General features: G+C 40.2%; 1 protein-coding gene across 1 annotated transcript in view; it reads right to left on the bottom strand.

Annotated features, from left to right (window-relative positions):
* Positions 1-26,859, bottom strand: part of BFSP1 (beaded filament structural protein 1) — a 68,988-nt gene that overhangs the window by 24,692 nt on the left and 17,437 nt on the right. The window contains exons 3-5 of the mRNA XM_073628230.1: positions 3,110-3,205; positions 1,104-1,196; positions 899-1,006 (exon numbers count right to left, since the gene is read on the bottom strand). Coding sequence (XP_073484331.1) covers positions 899-1,006; positions 1,104-1,196; positions 3,110-3,205 — 297 coding nt within the window. The remainder of the gene's footprint in view (positions 1-898; positions 1,007-1,103; positions 1,197-3,109; positions 3,206-26,859) is intronic.

Raw genomic sequence — 26,859 nt, 5'->3', positions numbered from 1 at the left:
AGTGTTATCAGAATGATCGACAGTTAAAGGGAATCTCTCTAATAAGAAAACATACAATAAAAAATGTATTTTAGTAGAATGTGGAAGGCTAGGACATCTGTTTTTTTATTTATGTACCTCCATTGGAAATGTCTTCTCACTTCCTGTCCTGGAGATAATGTTGTTGCTGAGACAGAAGGTGGGGGGAATCTCCCAATCAGGGAAACAGGGAGCAATCACCTGACAAAGGTTCCCATTTGTCCCCCATTCTATCCAAAACTACAAAAAGTTTTTTACACCTTTTTTTTTAAACCCTGAGAAGGAAAACCAAGGCAGGAGCCATCCCTTCAAGGGACCTTAACCAGTGGCGGTCGGTCCACAAGGGGCAGCGCCCCCCCCCCAGCCTCTGGCACCACCTCCCAGCTCGCACCACCTGTGTGGCCGTGAACTGTGCGGGGCACCAGACCAATAGGTTTCTACCAGGTCCATCACTCCCTCACAGGCACGTGACAACATGGTTTTATACTGTCCTCACACCCTGCAAATCGGCTTCCGGCTTCCCGGCCATTCAGAAGAAGACCGGATGAAGACAGAAGCTGCGGCGTCGGACAGTCCAGGGGAGCTCCTCTGTAGGTTAAGTGCGGACCTGGAGGCCCCCCCAGAACCATCAGCCACCAATCCTAATGCCAGAGGCTTTTCCTAGGCCAGTCCTACTAGTTCCCAATTGTGACTAGAAGCTGTTAGTGAAAATGTACTCACAGTGCTGGTGGTGCCAAGTGCACTCCCAGCACAGAACAGCACCACCGGCTGTATTCATAATCATGGCAATATGGCATTATAACCCACTCCAGTTCTGCCACATATATACTTGTGTTTAGTGGGAGGAGGTTAAAGTTACTGTTTTAATACATTTTCTTACATCAGCCTGCAGTTTTGTCTTCTGTGCCTGTAGTTGACATAAGATGCTTTTATATTCTTCAAGCTGGCATTGCAGTATTGGAATTCTTCTTTCCGATATCAGCCTTTCCTAAGATTATAGGAAAAGGAAAACATTGGTCATACAATGGTTCAGCTACTTGACAAATGTCTGAATGATGTATTTAAGTCCATTAAATGGCCCTTACCTCATACATGCCAACAGTGATGGCAGTCACAGGAGGGGTGGTCTGAATTATTTGTTGCAGTATGTTAACATAAGTCTGAATTTCCATGAGATTCTGTTAGGGAAAACAAAATATATTGTTCTAATACACAAATTATTTAATATTCACTGAACAGATTATAGGGACCATTCCAGACAAAATGTATTGCCTAACTGCAATGTATTCTGAAGAAACGTACAGAACCTCGCTGTGTTGTATGGCACAGGTACTTGGATCGCTTCATTGGCACATAGTGCCAACAGAAAGAACAACCTTTATACTGATTGGCTGATAAAACAATTCATATATACAGTATATCTCTAGACTCCTATCCCACTCTTTGGTTTTCAGTTGTCTCATATTCCTGGGAAAGTCAAGGACACACTGTGGTAATGTAGGGACACTGCATTGCTATTCTAGTGTCCACAGGTGCATTTTCTTAGTGTTAGCAGAAGTGGCTTAAATATAGGGACAGGGTGGCATAATAGAGATGCATTCTGTGAATCTGGTAAGTCTACAGAAAAATCACTTGGTGCTTTGCCCCCCCCCCCCCCCCCCCACCCAGCATTCACCACCCTGTGAAATCTATGAGTTGCCCAAATATTAATCAAAACACTACGCCACAGATTCCCCTTTAAAAACAGATTGACTACCTCAGCTCTTCCCACTATCTGGTACCATTCGCACAGAGATGCTAAACCAAATTTACCAAAATGGATTAGCACTAGGTATATCAATACATATCCATATACATCACATTTCTAATAGAATAGTGCAACAAAAATTTTAAAATGCCAATAAGGTGACAATAATAATAATATGCAGTAAGACATAAAAGTCCATAAGTGTCCTAAAATTTCAATAATGAAGGTGCTTGAAGTCCTATTTAGCGTGCTCCACACTATCCATGCAGATGAGGAGTGCTTTCCTAACTGTGCATTTCAGTGGTTCCACACCAAAACCCCATCACAGGCTATAACACAACAGATCTGTCATATCAGCTTCTATAACTCTAAAGGCAGGGCTTCCACCAAATGTGATACCTCGTTATCAGGGCTGCCAGGACGTGGAGCTCAGTAGGCAGTGTATACAGAAGCCCGGGGTTTTCCTCACTCATATGACCCTCTGATAATATGCAGCACAGCCCAAACACAGAGTCAGACTACCCGCCAACAATCCAATGTGACCCCGCCCACACCGAAGCGCTATCATATTGATTAGCTGATAAAACAATGTATCTGTTCTTTCCTTGCATTTCTCCTCTGAGGCTATTCTGTCTAGAATCCTATTTTGGTCTTCAATTGTCTTCTATTCCTGGGAAAGCCAAGGACACACTGTGGTAATGTAGGGGCATTGCATTTCTATTCTAGTGTCCACAGGTGCATTTGCTTAGTGTCAAAAAAAGTGGCTTAGAAATAGAGATGGGATGGCATAGTAGAGATGCACTCTGTGAATCTGGTAAGTTTGCAGAAAAATCACTTTTATTTCAAATGGATTGTGCTTTTCCCCCACCACCCAGCAGCCACATCCCTGTGCAAGCTATGAGTTGCTCAAGCTATTGCATACACAGGGCTAAGGACCCATGTGATTGGCCTGCATATGATCCTTCATAACTGGAAATATAAGGTCATTTTTGACACCTGGTAGCTGAATGTATTAGCAAGGGAGGGAAGGATAGGTGATTATACTTCCAAAGAGATTAAGTAAAACACCTAAAATAAACAATATCCCTGTCTTTTCTTCTATGCAGATTGGTGAGGCTGCAGTGGAACGTCACCTCTGCTGGTGTAGTAAGGCATCCCAGGACTGGTAGAAGTACATACATGAGGGCTAACTAGAACATAAAAAGTGTCCGCCTGCACTGCTCTCCTCTCTCTCTCCTGTCTCGATTGACATAAGCAAGAAAAAGTGGCAGAGCTCAATGTTTTCCATGGGCACCTGAAAGCACATGTGCAGATGAATATTCAATTATATTCAAATAAATGTACCTTTTTGTATCGGTCCTTTGCAGCATTGATGTCATCTTGCAAGAATTGGGATTCAATCTGAAGCTCTAGATTGCTCAACAAAGCTTCATCTGCTTCCTATAAGGGTAAAATATTGCTCATTATTACAGCATTTTAGAAACAAATATTATCTGCTTTTTCTGGATAAAAATATAGTTTGCTTTTTAAATCTTTAGAAATGTCAACATACTTTATTATTCCATTGAAAGACTCAAACTCTGACCTTTTACAAGCTAAGAAGATTAGGTCCTGTATGAGCTAGTTGGAGAAAGATAATTAATATGTCCAAGCATCAGAAGTCCCTGTTGTAACATGCTGACTTTCCAACTTTGGCTTATGCTAGTCATTCCCTTTTAATGAAGAAAAAGGGAACAAATTCTTTAGCTTGAGTGTAAATTTGTCAGATCATTTGTCAATCAGAAAATTGTATCAGACCCTGATTGCATGCAATGGCTTAAAATAGAGCAGACTTTCCACTAACCTTAGTTGTGGATTGAATTTTCTTTTCCTTTTTTGGTAGTTATTTACGTTAAAGTGATACTAAGTTACTAAAGATCTTCTTACACATCAGTTCATACCTAAACCCACTAAAATCTGGCCACAACACATGCAAATCCACTATGAATGCCAAAAACTTTAGAAAAAGCTTTTTGCTTAAAAGTATGTATTGTGGCCAGATCCTTCCATTTTCTAACTACAAATGGGAACATACCATAAAAAAAATAATTCTCCTACAAGGCCAGTAGCTGAATATAAATATAACATAAGAGCCTTAAAAAATGTTCACATGCAAAGTACCATCTACTGTTAGTAAGAATTGGCTCCATGCAGGACAAAATACAAAAATAAACAATGCGACTAGGTAGGATCATACAATAACCCCAACAGAATAGATAGGTAGATTCAGCAGATGATGGCACACAGCAACATATTGTACAATTTAAAGATAGAGGAAGCTAGAAAGCCCACAATTGGATGGTCCACCCCAGCCATGGCCCGGGGAGTAGTGGGGACTAGGCAATGTTGGTGAAATATGCAGCAAAGTTCAAGTCAATAGGGGGGGTAGAAAGATGGAAGGAACCCCACTATCCCCCTACCCATTAACCACATTAACCAACAAAAGTGTCAAAAATAAATAAAAACAGTAGACAGGTTTTTGACAAGCCTGTTAGTAAAAAAAAAAAAAAATGCCCCCAATGTAGATCCATTATCAATTATAATGCCTGCTGCACCACCGGACCCAAAAAAAAGAGAAAAAAAAGCTCTGTGCTCGTCAAAGGCTAACTAACTGTCGAATGTCTACCGGGTGACAGTTCTTAAATAGGTAAGGGGCAGGGCCAGCTGGTGGCCTTGCCTACTTGTGATGTCACGGATTGGTGCATACTGGGTCTATGACGTCACAAGGGGGCGGTGCCACCATGTGTACAATGTACCCCATACTCATTCATATGGGGGGTGAGATCTGGGGTCCCCCTTGTTAAAGGGGGCTTCCAGATTCCAATAAGCCCCCTGCCCGCAGACACCCACAACCACCAGCCAGGGTTGTGGGGAAGATGCCCATCAACATTGGGACAAGGTGCTTTGGGGTGGGGAGGGCCAAATCCCCCCTGCCCCAAAGCACCCCCCCCCCATGTTGAGTGCATGTGGCCTGGTATTTTTCTTTTTCATTTTGGCATGGGGTTTCCCTTAAAATCCATACCAGACCCAAAGGGCTTGGTTTTCCAGGGGGTGGACCCCACGCCATTCTTTCACTATTCCAGACAAAATGTATTGCCTAACTGCAATGTATTCTGCAGAAATTATTCAGAAGGGAGTGGGGCGCTCGCTCGTCCCCCCTCCCCTTTCCTGGCTTGCCACACTGTGTGCTCCGGTAAGGCTCTGGTATGGATTTTGGGGGGCCATGCCATTTTTTTTTTCATTTTGGCGTGGGGTTTCCCTTAAAATCCATACCAGACCCAAAGGGCTTGGTTTGCATGGGGGTGGACCCCATGCCATTCTTTTTCATCAATGATACTATCAATGCAAAAAAAAAGCAGTGATTTTAATGATGCTTTAAGTGAAACAATAAAAATGAAAAAATCCAGTTTTCTTTTTTAAATTTTGTATTGCTGGACATTATTATTTTTTCTTTCAGCTGTCAGCAGGGAAGCCTGCTGACAGCTGATGACTCGCTTGTTTTTAAGGATGCGGTGGCTGGTTTCCCAGCCCCCCTCCTTAACAACATATTGACTGTGCGTTGGACAGCTGAACATCATGCCGAATGCACAGAAAATTCAGGTGTTCGGCGAACACCCAAACGGGACTAACTTTTGCTTGGCCCAAACCATTCGCCCAACACTATTAATGAGATAGGATGGCTTGCACAGCGGGGATAGTTTTTTCTAACCTTATATTTGTGCATACAAATAGACTGTAGAGGTGCTTTGCTACTACAGCTGCCTACCCAATAGCCTGCAAAATATAAACTTAAAATATTTACAGTGAAGTAAATCATTGAGGTTCTGTAACCTTTATATTTTAAGCAAATTTAAGATTGGCCAAGAACAGAAATGTAAATTTTAAACGACACTAACAACTCTACTACATGTGTCCTATTTGTGTTTAGGTTCCTTTTAAGCACTCTATCTTCCGTGAATTGTCACATCAAACATTGCCAGGAAGATGTATGTGCATTTATGACAAAAAAAAAGACATTTCACATTTTAAAAAATGAGAACATCCTATTCATCCAACTTCTTGCATATCACATTTTTATGGGTTAAACACAGCTGCCTTTAATAGCTCATAGTTTCAGCTCGCACTTAAAAGGGTTTGTATAACAGACTACTCATGTGTCAGCTCTCCTAAACCACAATGGCTCATAATTACTGCTTGAGAACTTTTTTCAAGGAGTTTGATAGTTATATAGTTACAGAGTGGCTTTAATATTAAAACAGCCATGAATTTGTGTAAAGTGCTGTAGGAATATATAGTCAGAGCCCCAAGCTCAAAACAGGCTTGTTTGCTAACAGGGAATCCCAGCCCTAAAAACTGACAATGAAACAGTAAAGAATATAAGGAGGTGGGCATTTAAGTGGTGATTCCTTGATGATATGGCATACACATACATTCATTAAAAAAAAAAAGTTTATTGAAATATACATAGAAGATACATATCCAAATACATAGAGGGGCTAACAAAGAGTCCCCTATATCTATAAAATGACCACATGTGTAACAAAACATCAAATGCTATAATATAAAAACTTGTCATAGCATAATGTCAAATGGGTGTTATATAGAGCTTGCCAACATGTTTCCCGGCGCAATGGCTACTTCCTCAGGGCTTCATTCCATAGAGTATAACTTCACACCTATGCTCAAAATTGTCTGGCATGTCCGAGCTAAGGGGAGACCAAAGATAAAACTGTCCAGTCAGTCACCAACATACAGGAAAGGAAACCCAGCTATATCAGAGGATACATTATTATTATTATTATTATACATGATTTACATAGCGCCAACAGTTTCCCCAGCGCATTACAACATGGGGCAGACAGTACACTTACAATGCAAATCAATACAGGAGGGATCAGAAGGCCCTGCTCATTAGAGCTTACAATCTAGAAGGGAGGGTCAAGTGGAACAAAAGGTAATAACTGTGGGGGATGAACTGATGGAGAAAATGAAAATACAGTTGTTAGGTGTGGGTAGGGTAGGCTTCTCTGAAGAGAAGGGTTTTCAGGGATCGTCTAAAAGCTAACAGAGTAGGAGATAATCAGACAGATTGGGGTAAGGCATTCCATAGGATTGGAAAGGTTCTGGAAAAGTCCTAGAGGCAAGCATGGGAGGAGGTGATGAGGCAGTTAGAGAGCAGGAGGTCTTGAGAGGAACGAAGAGAACAAATAGGTTGGTATTTAGAGAATAGGTTAGTGATGTAGCTGGGGGCTAAGTTGTGGAGGGCTTTGTAAGTAGTTGTTAGTATTTTGAATATAATTTGTTGGGTGAGCGGAAGCCAGTGGAGGGATTGACAGAGAGGAGTAGCAGACACAGAGTGATTGGTAAGGTGGATGAGTCTGGCAGCAGCGTTCATGATGGATTTAAGGGGGGATAGACTATGTAGAGGTAAGCCAATGAGAAGGGTGTTGCAGTAGTTGAGGTGAGAGTTGACCAGAGAGTGAATTAAAAGCTTTGTTGTGTCATTGGTTAGAAAGGGGCATATTTTGGAGATTTTGCGGAGGTTGAGGCAGCAAGATTTGGACAGTGATTGGACGTGGGGCTTAAAGGAGAGTTCAGAGTCCAGGACTACACCTAGGACCTTGGCATGCGTGGATGGGCTTATAGTTGTGCCATCAATTTTGACAGAGAGATAAGGGGAAGGGGCACATGGGGGAGGAAGAATTATAAGTCTGGTTTTGGATAGATTGTTATGAGAAAGTGGTGTAACATCCAGACTGATATATCTGATAGTAAATTAGTGATACGTGAGGAGACAGAAGGAGTGAGTTGAGGGGTAGAGAAATAAATTTGAGTGTCATCAGCGAAGAGGTGGTATTGGAAGCCATAGGAGGTTATCAGCTGACCTAGGGATGAGGTGTAGATAGAAAATAGAAGAAGTCCAAAAACAGAACCTTGGGGGGACCCCAACAGAAAAAGCAGGAGGAGAGGAGGAAGTAGAGTTGTAAGAAACGCTAAAGGTGCGGTTGGATAAGTAGGAAGAGAACCAGCGAAGAGTACAGTCACAGAGACTAGGGTTGCCACATCATCCCTTTAATCCAGGACACATTAATTACACAGGTTCTGTGGTTGATTAAGGTGGTAATTAAACTCATTTGGTGTCTTATCTGCATTAAATTAGCCTCAGAACCTGTATAATTAATATGTGTCCTGGATTAAAGGGATGATGTGGCAACCCTAACAGAGACCAAAGGCCTGGAGTTTTTTTTTGAGGAGGGGGTGGTCAACCGTATCAAAGGCAGCAGAGAGGTCCAGGAGTAGGAGTACAGAATAGCGTCCATTGGTTTTGGCCGTTAGTAGATCGCTTGTTAGTTTTAGGAGAGCAGTTTCTGTGGAGTGTTGAGGACAAAATCCAGACTGAAGGGGATCAAGAAGGCTATTATCAGCAAGGTGGTCGCTCAGTCAGTTGTAGATCAGACGTTCAAGGAGTTTGGATAAAAAGGGGAGCAAGGAGATGGGGCATAGGTTGTTAAGATTGGATGGGTCCAGTGAGGGCTTTTTAAGTATGGGGCTGACAAGTGCATGTTTTAGAGAGTTGGGGAAGATGCCAGAAGAGAGGGAGAGATTGAAGATGTGGGTTAGAGAGTGTAGAATAGAGCCAGAGGGTGAACATAGCATTTGCGAGGGAACAGGATCCAGAAAGCAGGTGGTAAGAAGGACTTTAGCAAATAGTTTAGCAACCTCATCTATAGTGGTGGGGTTGAAAGAGGGAAGTAATGATTGTACATGAAGTGTAAAGTTTGGAGGGTATCTGAACAGTAGAGATCTCCTCGCAAATTGTATCAATCTTCTATTTGAAGTGATTGGCGATCCCCTGGGCAGTGAGTGAGTTGGCGGGTGGAGGCAGTGGAGGACGAAGTACAGAGTTGAAGGTAGAGAAGAGTTGATGGGACAGGATGATAAGTTGCTATGAGAGTGATAAAATAGGTCTGTTTGGCAGTGAGGAGGCTGAAATTCTATTTTTGGAGTGCAGATTTATATTGATTGAAATCTTAGTCTTACGCCACAGGCGCTCATGAGCACGACTGTGCTTTTTCAGACTTCTAGTATCATCTGTTTGCCAAGGTTGAAGCAGTCGGGGCATGATTCTGTTTGTAGTGAGGGGGGCCAGTGAGTCCAGTGAGGCTAGAAGTGAAGCGTTGTAGACAGAAGTGGCTAGGTCAGTGCAGGATAGGGGTAAGATTTTGTCATAGAGGTAGCAGAGTAGAGAAGAGAAGGGTTGAGATGACGTAGGTTTCTACGGGTAACTTTTAGGCCGTTGGAGGGAGAGGAGATGGAGGAGAGGGAGAGAGTGAAACTAATAAGGTAGTGATCAAAGAGAGGGAATGAATAGTTGGAGAGGTTGCATAGAGTGCATAGGTGGGAGAAAATGAGGTCAAGGGTATTGTCTTCAGAGTGATTAGGAGCGTGTATCCATTACTTCAGGTCAAAGGAGGAGGTTAGGCTGAGAAGTTTGGAAGTGGCAGGAGTGTTAAGTATTAATAGGGATGCTGAAGTCACCCAAGGGAATACGAGCACACAGGCTCATGGTGCAATAACCTCTTTTATTGCATATAAAATAATAAAACCGATACACTCACAAGTGAAGGTGAATAAACAGCGTCAAACAGTTCCTCCTCCCTACTGTGTCCTCATGGCTATCTATGATTGACGCTGCATTACCACTGTACAAGTTAACCTATATTAGTCGCGGATGCCCCTGGAAGTTTGAAAAGGTGTGGTAGAGGTGGAATTCGCTATAGATAGGCCTTTAGTGGTGCTGCCTCACGGGTATGGCTCCTATTTGATCCCTCTCCCCGATGTATACTACTCAAACCTTTTCAATGTGCGGCAAGGAGGCTGGATATTTACCTTCTGGGCCCTATTAGTGTACCCTGCCCCCGATAGTGTACCGGTTATGGTTCTCATCACCGCCTTATCATCAATCTGTCTGGTACCCTGAAATGTCACTCGATGAATGTATAATTGATTGTGATAATATGTCATGTCATTTAGGCTGTTTCAGCCACTTTTTCTCTGTTCTGTAATTTATCCTTCAATAAAGAACACCTGATTGTTAAAAAAAAAAAAAAAACAGTTCCTCCAATAGAAAGTAATATATATATATATATATATATATATATATATATATATATATATATGTATATATGTATTCTCGTTGTCATACTATCCCCCATATGTTTTTTAGTTGAAGTTCGGTAAAATTTGATTATAGGGTTAAAAAACCCAGTCCAATTAATTTCAGCTCCAAAATGGCTCTCTGAATAACAGGGGGCGGCTCTGAGGAAGGAGGCCACAGCCTCTGAAACATGTTATCCTGAAAACTACAGTGTCCTCTATCAGCTGGCTTCACCAGAGCTCTCCCTGGGACAAGTGAAGGCGCCCCACAGCTCTCTCTTGATTGGCCGTCTCTTCAGTCAGTGTCAGCAGCTGCTTGATGAGCCTGTGTCTGCAGAGCCAGCCTATCCATCCATACAGCGGTCTTCTCATCTACTCTGAAGCTTGGATGTGTCCCTCGCTAAGGCTCTCTATTCAAGGAACTGTCTGATGCTGTTTATTCACCTTCACTTATTTTATATCCAATAAAAGACGTTATTGCACCATGAGCCTGTGTGCTCATATTCCCTTTTGTTTTCACAGCTATCAATTTCCCGTTGATCACTGAGCTGCAAGGAACATGATGCTGGTCAGATTGTTTCACATTAGGCATTCTCATTAAGGGATTCCTTGGTCAGTGTGTTATTGCTTTGGATTGGACATGTCTAGCGCAAAGACTATTTATGTTGTATTTTTTTGTTTAAGTCACCCAGAATGATTATGGGGATTTCAGAAGAAAGAAAGTAAGGTAGCCAGGCAGAGAAGTCATCAAGAAAGGTTGATACTGGTCCAGAGGGTCTGTAGATAACAGCTATCCTTAGAGAAACTGGAGAGGAAAGACAAATGCAGCGTGCTTCGAAAGAGGAGAGTGACAGAGAGGGAGGGGGGTGAAGAACCTGAAAGGTGCTATGTGGGGCTAGAAGGATTCCTACACCTCCTCCCTTACGTCCGCTGGATCTGGGGGAGTGAGTCCATAGAAGACCACCATGGGATAGGGCAGCAGAAGACGCAGTGTCAGATTCATGGAGCCAGGTTTTGGTAAAAGCTAGTAGATTAAATGAGTACGTGATAAAGAGGTCATGGAGAGAGGTGAGTTTGTTACAGACAGAGCAGGAATTCCAAAGGACAGAAGAGAAAGGGAGTCTGGTCTTGGGAAGAAGAGAAATGGGAACTAAATTGTGTTGATTGCGGCTGCTGCCAGAGGGTGCGTTGAGTACAGTTAAATGATGGAGGCCCAGGGTTTGGGGATATATCTCCAGAGGTCAGGAGAAGCAGAAGGGCGAGGGAGGTAATATGGGAGTGGGATTTATATGAAGGGACATGCCCCAGTGTCCTGGAGATTTTGTGTGTGTGCATTTAGAATTAGCAGGAGTTGGTGGGTGCAGTAATAGGGAGAGGACAGAAGTGAGGGTGATATATATATGCTGTGGGGGGGAGAAGAGGGGTGAAGGAGAGATAGTTTAAGGATAGAGGACAGAGCTGTCAAAAGGAGTGGTAGAGAGTGCATGTTACAAGCAGAAAGAGCTGAAGGGGTAAACAAGGTCACCTGATGTCTGTGTGACGTTTTGTATTTTCTTGTGTTCATTCGCTTTGTGCATTCCCTGAAATGCAGAGTTAGAAGTGCTCCCACTGATAGAAATACCCACACTTTGAGAAAGAGACCCAGCTGCAAATGTGCCCCCTGCAAATGCCTCCCCCAAAAGATGCTTAGATTTATACTGATAGGGATGGGGGGGTGCATTCCAATTATCAAATCAGGAGGTAATGAAGGTTTGCTGGTTAACAGAGCAAAATTCTCACTTCAGAAACAGACTTGCAAAAGGGCACTAAAGTTAATGGGCCAAAATTTTGGGTAAGACAAGGGAGATAATAAAACATTGTAATGTGGACAGGTCTACAGACGGTTAAGCAAAAATAACATACCAGCATTATTAAACAGGCATAAGCAAAAGCAGATAGCAGTGTATCAGTTTTTGGGTGGAGTTGTTTCAGCAAGACATACCAGAATTATTAAACAGACATAAGCAAAAGAAGATAGCAGTGTTTCAGTTTTTGGGTGGAGATGTTTCAGCAAGACATACCTGTGGAAGGACAGAAGAAATTTTCAGATGATGAGTGCAGAGTCAGAAGTGCTCCCACTTATAGAAATAGCCCCACTTTGAGAAAAAGCCCCAGCTGCAAATGTGCCCCCTGCATTTGTATGCAGATCTATAATAAATGTAAAGCCATTTTTTTATAAAGTAGGGATGGGTTCAAACTACTGTCATTTTTGCCATATGTGTCTCATTAGGGAGATTTCCCTTAATTTCCTTTCTTGTAGACTCTACAGGAAGTGAGTGGACATTTTTCTAATATGAGGGAAACCCTTAGACAGTTTAAATGAAAACAAGTGCCTCTACTGAAAGATTTTCTCTCTATTCCTGTTCTGGTGGCAACTCAAATTGTAGGTTTACCCTCATTTTCAATCCTGGAGGCAATGGTGATCAGGACATTTAGAGAGCCTGAATCCCCCTAACAGAGATACAGACAGCAATACAAATCTGACCCAAGGCTTTATCTCCTCGCCACTCTATTCAAATCTAAAAAAAATGCCTTTAGTTATACTTTAAGTACATATGCAGAGATCAACGTATCTGTAGACAATCTGCTTAGGAAGGACAAGGGAGATGCAGTTAAAACTGAGCAGTTGGGTCGGCAGCCACAGTCTTAAAAAAAGAAAAAAATCAAGTCAGCCTCCTGGGGCTGTCCATTGCATCCAAGATTCATCTGTACTATGTGGAGGCCTTCTTTTTTCCATATGATCCATGCTACTTCCTGGATGTAAGGAGTACCACATGTACCAGGAACATCGCCATTGCCTCGTGTCACCCTTGGTTTGATGGATGCAGGTGTATGTGCATACCAATCTATTTGTGTTCGGGTCGGAGATTGAGTTCCTGACTGTCGTCCATGCCTGTATGACCCACCGCCGTGTGCGCGTCTGTTCACAGCTTAGGGTAAAAGTACCCATCCCCTTCCCCTGGTGGTGGAGGCAAATCCCCGGGTGTCATGTGCGAATTTCACTCTGCACGATTCAGCCTCATTGTTACAGCCTATGAATTTCAATGCCCTGGGATAATTTTTTAAGGGATTGAACACTACAGTATAAACTTTATTATGTTTCAGTGACTTTTATGTTGCCATTCACTCCTCTGGAATTTAAGGGGTTTTCTTTGCAGGTCATTCTATATGAGGTTCTTGTGGCCATCATCGGTCTGCATACCTTATCTATGTTATCGTATCAGTTTGTATGCTTCGCGCTATTTTAATTATTATATATGCATTTGGCACTGTACATTGCATGTTGCTATAGTATTTTAAAGGTTTTCACATTATCGTTGATTCACTCCCAGGATCACTCGTTGAATATATATGTATTTAGCACTGTACACAGCACTTTATATTTTATATATTATCCCCGGACAGTTATCTGGGGTATACTCAGTTTTTAGCGCTGCATCTCCCTTGTGCTTTATACTCTTATGCAATTAGTCTTATTGCTGATGCTGGCAGCTGGTTAATATTAGTAGCGCATTATTCATCTGATCAGGAAGTAAAAGAAGGTTTGACATGGCAGGATTCTTGATGTTTCCAGTATAGCTTTCAAATGACTTCATATAAAAAAGAAAAAGGTGACAGGTTATATTTGAAAACCTGCCTCACTTGCATTCATTTATTGAATGTATTCTGAAACAGCAAATTTTCTTAAATACATGATATACTGCAACTTTTTTTTTAACTAAAGGAGATTGTTTAGAAATGGATATGCAGTTTATGGTTTAATGGAGTTTTTCTTTTTACCAAATGACAGGGATGCTTCATTCAGTTTATCAAAAAATTGATCAAAACAAATCTAAATATCTTACCAACATCTTAACCACCTCCCGTCCGCGCTATAGCCGAAAGACAGCTACAGTGCGGACCTAATTTGCCAGGAGAGCGTCCATAGACGTCCTCCCGTGCTCGAGCGGCCTGCGTGCCCCCTGTGGCAAGCTCTGTGATCAGCGAGTCTATGAGACTCAGCTGATCACAGATCGGAGTAAGGGGTTGATCCCGACCCCTTACCACTTGATCAGCTGTCAGGCAATGACAGCTGATCATGTGATGTAAACAGAGCCGGTAATTGGCTATTCTTTGAAAAAAAAAGCACCGGTCACCGGCAGCTGTGAGTGGGACATCAGTCCTGATTGTGGAGAGCCTCTGCAGAGGCTTCTGTGCCCACCTGTGCCACCTACCAGTGCCCACCAGTGACACCTACCAGTGCCCACAGTACCACCCATCAGTGCCCACAGTGTCACCTATCAGTGCCACCTATAAATGTCACCAATCAGTGCCTCATCACCAGTGCTGCCTATCAATACCACCTACTAGTGGCCATCAGTGCACCTACCAGTGCCCATCAGTGCCGTCTTATCAGTGCCTATCAGTGTCATCTTATCTGTGCCTATCAGTGCAGTCCATAAGTGCCCATCAATGCAGCCCATCAGTGCAGCCTCATCAGTTAAAATCAATGAAGGAGAAAAATTACCTGTTTGCAAAATTTTATAACAAACTATGAAACATGTTTTTTTTTTTTCAAAAATTTCTGTCTTTTTTTGTTTGTTTAGCAAAAAATAAAAACCCAAGTGGTGATTAAATACCACTAAAAGAAAGCTCCCTTTGTATGAAAAAAATGATAAAAATTTCATTTGAGTACAGTATAGCATGACCACGCAATTGTCATTCAAAGTGTGACAGCGCTGAAAGCTAAAAATTGGTCTTGGCAGGAGGGGGGTTTAGGTGCTCAGTAAGCAACAGGTTAAACCCCAATATAACAAGCCCGATATATTACTTCAGCTATAGTGCAATTTGTAATTACAGGTGAAAAAAATGGCAATGCTGAATTGATTGTTCATTTTAACATTCTGATAGCATTAAATATACAGTATACACTGCAATCCTTAGGCCTCTTTCGCACACACACGTTTGTTTCATCAGCTCAGTCACGTTTTTTCAAAGAAAAAACAGATGAAGTTTACATCCGTTTTTCATCCATTTTTACATTAGTTTTTTACATCTTCCAGCTAGAGTCATTAACCACTTGAGTCCCGGAGCCATGTTTTCATGCAAAAAAACAGATTGTTTGTCAGTTTACATCGGTTTTTCGTCCAATCCATTGTTAGTTTACATTGGTTTTTCATCCAATCCATTGTTTTAATGGAAGAAAAATAGGGCTTTAAACCGTTCCACAAAACAGATGTTGACGGAAGCCAATATAAATGGATATAAATGGATATAAATGGATGATCATCCATTTACATTTGTTTTTCCATAGAGATGCACTGATGTCTGTTTTTCATCCGTTAACGGATGGATGAAAAACAGACAAATGGTCCGCATGTGTGAGAGGGGCTTTAGGATTATTAACATGCACATGATTACAGTAGTTCAAAAACATTTTATTTATTTTAGGTACTTATATAGCGCCGTCAATTTATGCAGCGCTTTACATATACATTGTACATTCACATCAATCCCTACCCTCAAGGAGCTTACACTCTAAGGTCCCTAACTCACATTCATACATACCAGGGACAATTTAGACAGAATCCAATTAACCTACCAGCATGTCTTTGGAGTGTGGGAGGAAACCGGAGTACCCAGAGGAAACCCACGCAGACACAGGCAGGTAGTGTCGTGGTCGGGATTCGAACCAGCGACCCTTCTTACTGCTAGGCGAAAGTGCTATCCACTACGCCACTGTGCCGCCCGTGGTAAACATGAATAATATTAAAAAACAATATACAGTATATCAAATGAAACAAGTGACAGTGCATGGGCAGAAATAAATAGCATAGGTGTTCGTAGGTCTAATAGCCAGGAGCTTACTCCTTCAGATGTCATCTGATAGGGTCACAGTCGGAGTTCATCTGGCAGACAGAAGCCAATTTAAGGGATGCAGGCCATTTATTGCACTGATTAGCAACTATCCATCTGTCCTGCCTTGGTGGATATTGAAGCATCCTGTACTCGGCCCTTCTGTCTCATGGGTGCATAATAATTATAAACTGGGTGGCCAAAACACACATACAGAGGAAGGTATGACCGTATGATCAATTGCAATGCTTCTACTTACTTGTCCTACAGTTTTATTGACTGTGTCTTTCAACCCGATACATCACCATATGCTACACAGAAAAAACATAGACTACAGAAAGAAAATAGACTACAGAAAAAAACATAGACTACAGAAACATATATATTTAGAATATTTAGTTGACATCCAATCATGTAAGCGGTGATAACTACTCTTTCTTTTTAAGCCAAAGAGCAACTCAGATCTGCTCTCCCTCCCCTTCATGAATTAAAGACTGAACACTGTGCCATGGCAGCCTCTATAGTGACATGCTCCATGACTTACAATGCATTAAATCAATATGTAAATAACATAATTAATCCAAGGTTAACCCAAAACAAACCTGATAGAACCAGAAGAGGGTATTTGGAGGCATCAATGCCATAGAAATGTGTATGTAACGTCCCTGTCTCCAGTCACACTACAGCAACTCAAGGCATTTTGGAGACCACATCTAAAGGTCAATCATGTTTTTGGGAAGATGAAAAGTAAAATTTTGTGTTTGGGAACATGTAGGCCAAACAACTTTATTCATACATGTCCAAGCTTGTTGACCTTCTCTTTATCCTCCATGCTGCTTTCTGTTCTCATTGTATTATTATTGACAAATCAGGTAAGACCCCACTTATTAGTGTACAAAAAAAAAAAAAAGATCTCTTTATTGTCTCCATTTAATTTGGTTTGAACTTTAGATTGTATATGCAATTGCCTGAAGGACATCAGAAGATGACAGTAATTTATGTCAGTGTGAAAAGTGTAATTTACGTGAAATTGTTTGCTCTGAAAAAGCTTGTGATCGTTATTAAAAAAAAAGAATATTCTAAAGCCACTTAGCCCCTGCATTTCCAGGAAAAGCCAGGTCTTAAGAGCTAGTTAATGCATGGTTAGTGAAACACTAACTTTCTCTAAATTACATCTTGAAAATGATTACTTAAACAGCATTTTATCATCACCTTTTTGTGATAAATTCATAGCTTTATAATCATGGTTTATGTGCAATATAAATTAAGCCTTGTTGTTGCATGTTCTCTAAAGTACAATTCCAGGCAAACTATTTTATTTTGGATAAAGTAGGGATGGGTTAGAGTCTTGGACAGATTTTATAGCACCTGTGTCAATGCGGGGGTGATCCCCCCTTAATTCCTGTAAAGATCAGGATTGAAGGGAAATTTTTGCAATAGGGATGAATAGGGATACAGAGAGAGAGTGTGTGTGTGTGTGTGGGGGGGGGGTATAACTGCTAACAATGTTTTTATTGTTGTCTCTGCCTTCCTGTCCTGTGGATGATAGCAACCCCTGTTTTTTTTACAGGTGTCACTGGGACAAAAAGTGAAGAAAAATCGTTCCAGTGAAGGTCACAGACAGAAAACACTAACAAGAATTTGAACTCTTTCCCACTCTATCCAAAATTAAGACAAAAAAATGGCCGGGTTAGATAAGTTTGAAACCCTATGAAATACTACTGCTAGAATAAAAAGCACCAGTAGATTTACATGGTGCTAGATTACATACCTTTTCTGAGCTGTAGTAACATAGAAAAGTGACAGCAGGAAAAGACTGAGTAGTCCTTCGAGTCTGCCCATTTTATTTTTATTTATTTATTTTTTATTTATTTTTCTTTTTGGGGTTTTTTTTCCCATCATTAACCTTGTTGTCTGACTATAGATCTATGTTTATCCCAAGTATCTTTGAAGCCATTTACTATTGACTGTCATCAACTACCCTTTCAGTAAAATAATACTTTCTAAGATTTGTTTTGAACTTTCCTCCAGTTAGTTTGAGGTCATGTCCCTGTGTTCTTGATTTTGATTTCACATTGAAAAGACTGCCTTCCTGAACCTTATTCACCCCCTTGATGTATTTAAAGGTTTCAATCATGTCTTCCCTTTTCCTTCTTTCCTCCAGACTGTACATATTAAGTTCCTGAAGTCGCGTTTGATATGTTTTATCCCCCACACCTTTCACCATTTTTGTTACCCGTCTCTGGACTAGTTCTATTTTATCAATATCTTTCTGTAAGTGAGGCCTCCAGAACTGGACACAGTATTCTAAATGCGGTCTCACTAAAGATCTATATAGGGGAATCAGGACCTCCTTCCTCCTGCTGGTGATCCCTCTAGTGATGCATCCTAGTATTCTATTTGCTTTCCCCACTGCCTGGTCACACTGTTTGCTCATTTTGCAATCATCAGAAATAAGCACCCCCAAATCTTTTTCTTCTGTAGTGCTAGCTAACACTGTACCCCCAATGTTATACTCTCTTAGGGGATTCTTTTTCCCTAGGTGCATTATTTTGAGAAATATTGAACTGCAGTCTCCACTGCTTTGACCAATCTTCCAACAATTCCAAATCATTTTCCATGTTACAGATACCTCCAGGGATATCAACTCTATTACACACCTTTGTGTCAGCAGTAAAAAGGCATACCTTGCCCAACAAACTTTTAGTCATATCACTTACATATAGATTAAATAGAACAGGACCCAGTACAGAACCTTGTGGTATCCCACTAGTGACTGGTCTCTGTTCTGAGTGAACCCCATTTACAACCACACTCTGGTATCTATCCTTTATCCAACTGCATATCCCATGAAGCATCAGAGGGTTAAGTCCTAGCTTGTACAACTTTTGTATTAGACCATTATGTGGAACTGTATCAAATGTATAAGAATGTATTAATACTTCATGTCTCTCGGGGGGTGTCCGATGCTTGGAAAACCCCAGAAGGAGGAAGTGGAGAGAGACAGAGAACTAAACCACGTGACCTTATACATATAGGGGCTGCTACTGCTGCTGTATTCTCTCCCAAATCAAAAGTAGACACTATTATGCAAGTGTCCCTATGTTCTAATAGTTAAACTTCAGGTGCCCATAGCTTTTTGAGTGTATATCTAAATCCTTGTGACACACCTATTTATTATTATTATTATTATTATACAGGATTTATATAGAGCCAACAGTTTGCACAGAGCTTTTCCTTGTCAAATGAAGTTTATTGAGTATACAATGTTATAAAGATACATAAAGTAAGTTTACAAGGATCTATAAAGTAAGCTCATTGTTTTACAGTAGGGTTTATATAGGTAAATATCATGAAATTTCAAATATTAAACATTGGGTTCACGTAAACCTAAATTAAAGATATATATCATTTCCTTAGTTACTTTTGTAGGTATTTAAATGATTTATACCTACCATACATATTGTTTACAAGTAGAGTGTATATAGGTCAAATAAATTCTGATAATGAGCTTTAATCGTAAGGTGGAGAAAAGGAAAGAGAAAGAAGAAAAAGGGTTGAAAGGTAGAGGTATGGTCCACAAGGTTGTCCCGCTCGTCAGTTTATTATTCTTTTTAGTTCTCTTTGAAGCCTTAGAATGGGTGTCTCTGTAAGTCATTTAATCTGTTACCATGGCAACAGGACAGAGTCATTGAAGTTTGACAGGAACTGTTGTTTTATCCAAGGATGCCAAAGTTTTTCAAATTTTGGAATTTGATTTTGATCGATGGCTACCATCTTAGCATGGGACATTGTATTATTCATTCTGTGAATTGTTTCTGCTAGTACCAATGTAGGAGATTTCCATGCCTTGGCCACTGTTTGTTTTGCAGCCGTTATTAGTTGGATCATAAGTTTGAATTGAGAGAGTGTTAACCATTCCGGTTTTAGATTAAGTAAAGTTAAATATGGATCTGGTTGTATTATTTTTTTAAATATTTTAGATGCAATCACGAAGACTTCCTTCCAGAAGGTTTGGATTACTGGGCAGGTCCACCATATGTGTAAATATGTGCCTATTTCTGGGCATCCTCGAAAACAAAGAGCTGAGGTATTAGGCGAATATTTTGCCACTCTAGCGGGTACAAGGTACCAGCGAGTTAGGACTTTATAATTTGTCTCCAGTGCTAAGATGTTGGGTGAAGATGACTTAGATGTGAGCCATATGTTAGACCAGTCCGTGTCTTCTAAAGTTCGTCCCAGGTCCTCCTCCCACCTCTGAACGTAAGAGGGTCTATTAAGATTTGGTACTCCATATAATTGATTATAAAGTGATGAAATTGTACCTTTAGCAAATGGATCTTTTGTACAGATTGATTCAAAAATGGATAATTGGGATAATGGTGTATCCCCCTTTAGGAATGGTGTATAGAAATTTTTGATTTGGAGATATCTAAATATCTCAGAGTTTGGTAGATCATATTTTTCTCTAAGCGATGGGAATGAAAGGAATGATTTAGATGCTATGAAGTCATTTAGTGTCTGAATGCCTGATGTTGTCCAAGCTTTAAAAGAATTTGGGTAGATCTATGCCGGATAAAAGGCCGGATTTCTGATAAAAGAAAGGAGAGGATTGTGTGGAGATTGTAACTGATATTTGGTTTTTAGTTTATCCCAGAGAGATAAGAAGTGTTTAGTTATGGGATTATGAATTTTAAAGCGGTCTTTAGGATCAAGCCATAATAAATTTGATATTAATAGAGGGTCATTTTCTGAAGCCTCTATAAATACCCATAATGGGATTTCCTGTTTTGCATGGTATTTGGACAGACTGGCCAAATGTGCTGCTCTGTAGTAGTTAGTAAAATTAGGGTATCCCAGGCCTCCTTTATTTTTGGGAAGATGTAGTGTGTGTATAGGTATACGTGGTTTAGAAGAGCCCCATATAAACGAAGTTGCTCTTTTTTGTACTATTCTCAAAAAATAGGAAGGAATTGGAATAGGGAGGACTCTGAATAGATAAAGCAATTTGGGTAGAATAGTCATTTTGATTGCATTAATCTTCCCCATCCAGGATAAAGGAAGTTGCGACCATTGTTTTATTAGATTTGTGATCTGTCTTAATACAGGAGGATAATTGGTTGAGAATAAGTCAGAATGAGAGGCTGTTAAATGAATTCCAAGATATGGGATTGATTTTTCTGCCCATGTGAATGGGAGTGCAGCCCTAGCCGGGATCAATTCCATGTTTGTGAGTGAAATATTAAGCACTAGGCATTTCTTAGGATTAATCATAAGGCCGGATAGGGCTGCAAATCCATCAAGAGCTGGTATTAAGTTAGGACCAGAGACCTGTGGTGATGATAAAAAAAGTAATATATCGTCTGCAAATATACATAATTTGTGTGTAATACCTCCTACTTCAATGCCAGTTATAGTTTGGTTTGTTCTGATGTATTGGGCCATGGGTTCGAGTATAAGGGCAAATAATAAGGGAGATAATGGGCAACCCTGTCGGGTACCTCTTTCGATATTAAAGGCTTCAGATTTGTATCCAGCATATTTTATATAGGCTTTGGGTTTATTATATAATGCTTTGATCCATGTTAAAAAGTGGGGTCCAAAACCCCATTTTTGTAATGAATATTGCATATATTGCCAGGATACTGTGTCAAATGCCCTCTTAATATCGAGAGATAGAAAACATAAAGGGATTTTCCGTTTTTTAGCAATATGTGCCAATAACACTGCCCTGCGTATATTATCGCCTGCCTGTCTATTTGGCATGAAGCCTACTTGATCTCTATGTATTAATTTTCCTATAATGCTATTGAGGCGTTTTGCTATTATTTTTGCTAATAATTTAATATCGAGGTTTAACAGAGAGATAGGCCGATAATTCACACAGGAAGTATCATCAGAAAGGGGTTTTGGGATCATACAAACAATTGCCATTAGTGTTTCTTGCCGAAAAGAATGTCCATCTAGAAGTTTGTTAAAAGTTTCAGTGAGAATGGGAGAGAGTATTTCTGAGAATGTTTTATAGTATAAAGCCGAGTAGCCGTCTGGGCCTGGTCTTTTGTTAAGTTTTAGGTCTTTTATGGCGTTAGCAACTTCATCTATAGTTATAGGCTCATCCAAACTGCTTTTTTGATTCTGAGATAACTCAGGTAAGGTTATTTTTGAGAAGAAGGATTCAGCCTCTGTAGGATTAAATTCATTGTTTGTCTTGTATAAAGTTGCGAGATGTGAGTGAAATTTATGGACTATTTTAACTGGATTACAAGTGTAAACATTTTTTGATAATTTCAAACGTATTGGTTTGAAAGATTTGTTAGTTGAATTTAATGCCCAAGCCAAATATGTACCTGGTTTGTTTGTATTCATGTAGAAATTGTGTTTGGAGCGTTTGAGGGATTTATCAACTGACTCAGTGAGAAATAGATCGTATTCCAATCTAGATTTTTCCAGATGAGATTTTGTACTCTGAGATGGATTATCTTGAAATGATATGTAGGCTGCATTAAAATTGAGTTCTAGTTTTTTTGCTAGATTTTTGCGTTCCCGTTTAAATAGTGCCATTTGTCTTTGTATTGTACCACGCAAGACAGGCTTATGAGCTTCCCACAGTGTTATTGGGGAGATGTCTGTTGTATTATTAATTGATATGTATTCCTTTAAAGCTTGTTCAATGGCCATCTGATGTAGTGGGTGTTTGAGCATTATGTCCGGTAAGTACCACGTTGGGTCATGCGCTTTTGGTATGGCTGAGGCTATAGTAGTGTATACTGCATTATGGTCAGACCACGGAATCGGAATTATATCTGATGCAATAATTTCTGGTATCATTCCTATTGTTAGAAAAATATGATCTATTCTGGTGAAGGTTTGATGAGGGTGCGAGAAATAAGTGAATTTCTTTTTCATTGGGTTACTTTCTCTCCATGAATCTACCAGATTGTATTTGGAAAGAAGTTGAGAAAAAGGTAATCTAGAGGTTATTTTGGATGGTGTAAAAGGTGATTTATCTAGAAATGGGAGGAGGACCTGGTTCGAATCCCCACACATTATCACTGTTCCTATTTTGTGTGTATTAATCACTTGTAATATATGTGAGAGGAATGGTGTAGGTTGTTTGTTAGGAGCGTAGTAGGAAATCACTGTGATTGCTGTATCCATTATATAACCCATGAGTATCAGGTATCTACCTTCTGGGTCTTTAATTTCTGATGATAAGGTGAATGGTGTGGATCGGTGAAATGCAATTAGAGTTCCCCTTTGCTTGGTACAGGCAGAAGCCGTGTAAATTTGTTGATAAAAAGGAGAAATATATTTTGGAGTAGAATCTTTGGTGAAGTGTGTTTCTTGGAGGCATACTATGTGAGCCTTCTTGTTATGGAAAGTACGGAAGGCTTTGGTCCTTTTTTGAGGGACATTTATTCCCTGAACATTCAGGGAAAGTATATTCAGTGGTGCCATGGCAATAGATCAAATAGTTTTGACTTACTTTTTGTTATGCAGAGCTGACTGCACAGATCAACCTGTGTGGACTGAAGAGATGAATAGATAGAAAAGAAACCAGTGAATTCTGGAGTAAAGAGTAAACAAAAAACGTATGAGATTAGATGATACATTGTATAAATTATTTTTTGCAAGTAATCACAATTTACCCGTGAAAGAGAATAAATATCTCTCTCAGGGGAATAAGTGCCTTCGTCACACTCCCACATAATATGGTTGGGAGAATGAGGAGGGCTAATGGGGGTACACGGATCTTCCGCTTACAGGAGAGAAGTGCTATGTCAAAAGACATCAAAATGATGTTTCATTAGTTGGAGTGCAGAATATAGTTTTTGTTGAAATTATTTATTCCAGGGTGGTTGTATATGGTTAGTCTTGCCCTAGGCTAAATAATTCAGTTAGAAAGGTACTGGTAATAACTTTGGTATTGATGAAGATAGTTTGAATTATTTTGGGATTTTAACCCTTTTAGAGTAAACAATTACATATTTTATTCATATGTAACTGTTTAGATATGTTAACTCATAAAATTGAGGTTGTATTGCTTCAGATTAGAATAAACAAAAACATAATTCTAGGAACTAGTTAGGTAATAATATATTTGTTTTAAGAAAAGAAAGAAAAAAAAAAAAAGCTTCCATTACTTCTGGATTATTGAACATATTTGTCCTAAAAAGTAATAAATCTATTGTTATTACCTGATAATATATAACTGAACAAGAATTTCCTTATTTCACTTATATATTCTAAGGCTATATGAATCAGAAGTAATAAGAAATATAACTGGAATGTAACATGATCCCACACAGTGTGTGACTATCAGAATGCAGTTACATTCAGTTATAAATATAGGTTTTTTATAGAGAACCATCTCTTAGTATAATAAATGAAGAGATATCAGGAATTAGGATGTCAGTCCATTGAATCTTCTTGGTCCATGGATGATGTGGCATAACGGCCTCTTTTGTGAGAATGATGATTCCCATTTTGTTCTGGAATTTTCTGGGTGTTGCCTGAAGGTGAAGATGCCATTCTTCTGCGTGTGGGAGTGTTGCTGCTTGTGGGTTCTGTCAGAGTTAATTTTAAAAGGGTTTGTTGTAGTTCATCTGCTGATCTGCTTCTGTAAATTGTACCTTGGTAGTTAAATCTGACTGAAAAGGGGAAGCCCCATTGATACATAATGTTGTGGCGTTGCAGTTCCATTAGTTGGGGTTTCATGGATCGTCTTTTAGTAATAGTAAGTTGGGATAGGTCAGCAAAAATTTGATAACTGTGTCCTTGAAAATTAAGTTCCTTTTTTTTCTCTTGCAGCAATTAGTATTTGTTCTTTCGTTCTGTAATAATGAAATTTTGTGATTATATCACGTGGGGGTCCATCTTTCTTTTTGGCTGTGAGGGCTCTGTGTACTCTGTCCAGTTCTAAACGTTCAATAGGGATATCTGGCTTTAGTTCTTGTAATAGAGCAGTAATAGTAGATTGCAGGTCTGTCACAGTTTCAGGTATTCCCCTTATGCGCAAGTTTGAACGTCTGGCTCTATTTTCGTAATCTTCGAGCTTAGTTTGAAGTATTAAATTCTCTTTTTTTAATTGTTCCAATTCTGTTATATTTTCTTGGGTTGTAATTTCAATTTCATCCATTTTTATTTCTAAGGCTGCGGTGCGGTTTCCCAGCTCTCTTATTTCTTTGGTTAGGCTTGTTATTTGGTCTGAGGTTTGTTTTAAAGCCTTATGAAGCATCTTTTCAAATTGTAATAATATTACTGGGGATACTGAGGAGGCTTGTGGAGAGGTTTTGTTCTGTATCTGACTCAAATGGAGAGTCTTGCTGTGACATTTTCTGTCTGTGAGAGCGCCCTGATGCTGTATCTTGTGAGGTGACTGGAGCTGCTTCAGCTGCAGTGAGTGCCTGTGAGCTCTTTGTGAGGTGATTTTTATTTCTGCCACGGTTTCCTCCCAGTACCATATTTCCTGCCCAAACTTTCACAGTTTGTTCCCTGGGGCAAAAAGGTTCAAATGGATACCTTTTGAGCCTGCAGGCTCCGCTTTGTCCTTCTCTTCTCTCCTCAGCGGTGTGGAGCTCTAACAATGCATGTCTGCTCCGCTAGGCTCCGCCTCCTGCCCCCCTGCACAGAGCTTTTCAACCAGAGGCCAGACAGTACAGTTACAATACAATTCAATACAGGAGGAATCAGAGGGCCCTGCTTGTGAGAGCTTACAATCTAAAAGGGAGAGTCAAGTTATACAAAAGATAATAACTGTGGGGGATGAGCTGATGGTAAAAATAAAAGTACAGTTGTTAGGTGGAGGCAGGATAGGCTTCTCTGAAGAGAAAAGATTTCAGGGATTTCCTAAAAGTGGATAGAGTAGGAGATGGTCTGACAGATTGGGGTAGGGAATTCCATAGGATGGGAGAGGCTCAGGAGAAGTCCTGAAGGCGAGCATGGGAGGAGGTGACAAGGGAACTAGAGAGCATTAGGTCTTGGGAGGAACAAAAAGAACAGTTTGGTTGGTATTTTGAGATGAGGTTGGTGATGTAGCTGGTGGCCAAGTTGTGGATGGCTTTGTAAGTTGTTGTTACTATTTTGAATTTGGTGGGTGAGTGGCAGACAATGGAGGGATTGGTAGAGAGGGGTGGCAGACATTATACGGTTGGTAAGATGGATGATTCTGGCAGCACTATTCATGATGGACTGAAGGGGGAATAGTAAAGGTCAGGCAATGATAAGAGCGTTGCAGTAGTTGAGGTAAGAGATAACCAGGGAGTGGATTAGGAGCTTTGTGGTGTCATTGGTTAGGAAGGGGCGTATTTTGGAGATGTTGCGGAGTTTGAGGCGGCAAACTTTGTAAAGTGATTGGATTGGATGACCTATTGTTATTATCTCATATGCACAGTGCCAGATAGCTAGGTCTGTGCTCATGTATGTTAGTAGCTGAACGTGTTTATTGACATAGTGTTTATAAGCAGCTCCTATTATTTTAGTTAACTCCTGTCCCTTCTGGTCTCGGACTCTATAGCTAGTTTTAGCTTAGGGTTCGATACCCAGCAGAAGCTAAAGGCAGGTTAGGCATCTGGTGGCCACTTCTCTTAGTCAAGGTCTGGTTGCATGTCAGATTAGAAACTACTAGGGTGGGACTAAAGCACAGTGTAGATGTAACTGTGAGTTCCAGTACCACACCACAGTTCCTACCAGTGAGAAGCTGCATTCCAGGCTGGTTGGACAACAGTTGAATAATCTCCCCATCACTATTGATCTTGTCTTCAGGTCTCCAACACACAGACAGACACTGCATCATGATCATTCTCAGAGACCCCTGCAAATGAACTTTGCTGCAACATTAATTTGGAGGTATCTCTATTAATAACTTTATATATCCGGGTATATCTGCACATTCCAATTTGTACATTGGATTTATGTACTATTATGAATCTTTTCTTATATAAAGCTTGTGTTATTTACATACTGTTGTGCATATATATATATATATATATATATATATATATATATATACAGTATATATATAT

The sequence above is a fragment of the Aquarana catesbeiana genome, linkage group LG04 (genome assembly GCF_042186555.1).
Source record: "Aquarana catesbeiana isolate 2022-GZ linkage group LG04, ASM4218655v1, whole genome shotgun sequence".
Classification (NCBI taxonomy): domain Eukaryota; kingdom Metazoa; phylum Chordata; class Amphibia; order Anura; family Ranidae; genus Aquarana; species Aquarana catesbeiana.
The sequence above is the reverse complement of the archived record's forward strand: the minus strand, read 5'-3'. Positions and strand labels throughout refer to the sequence as shown.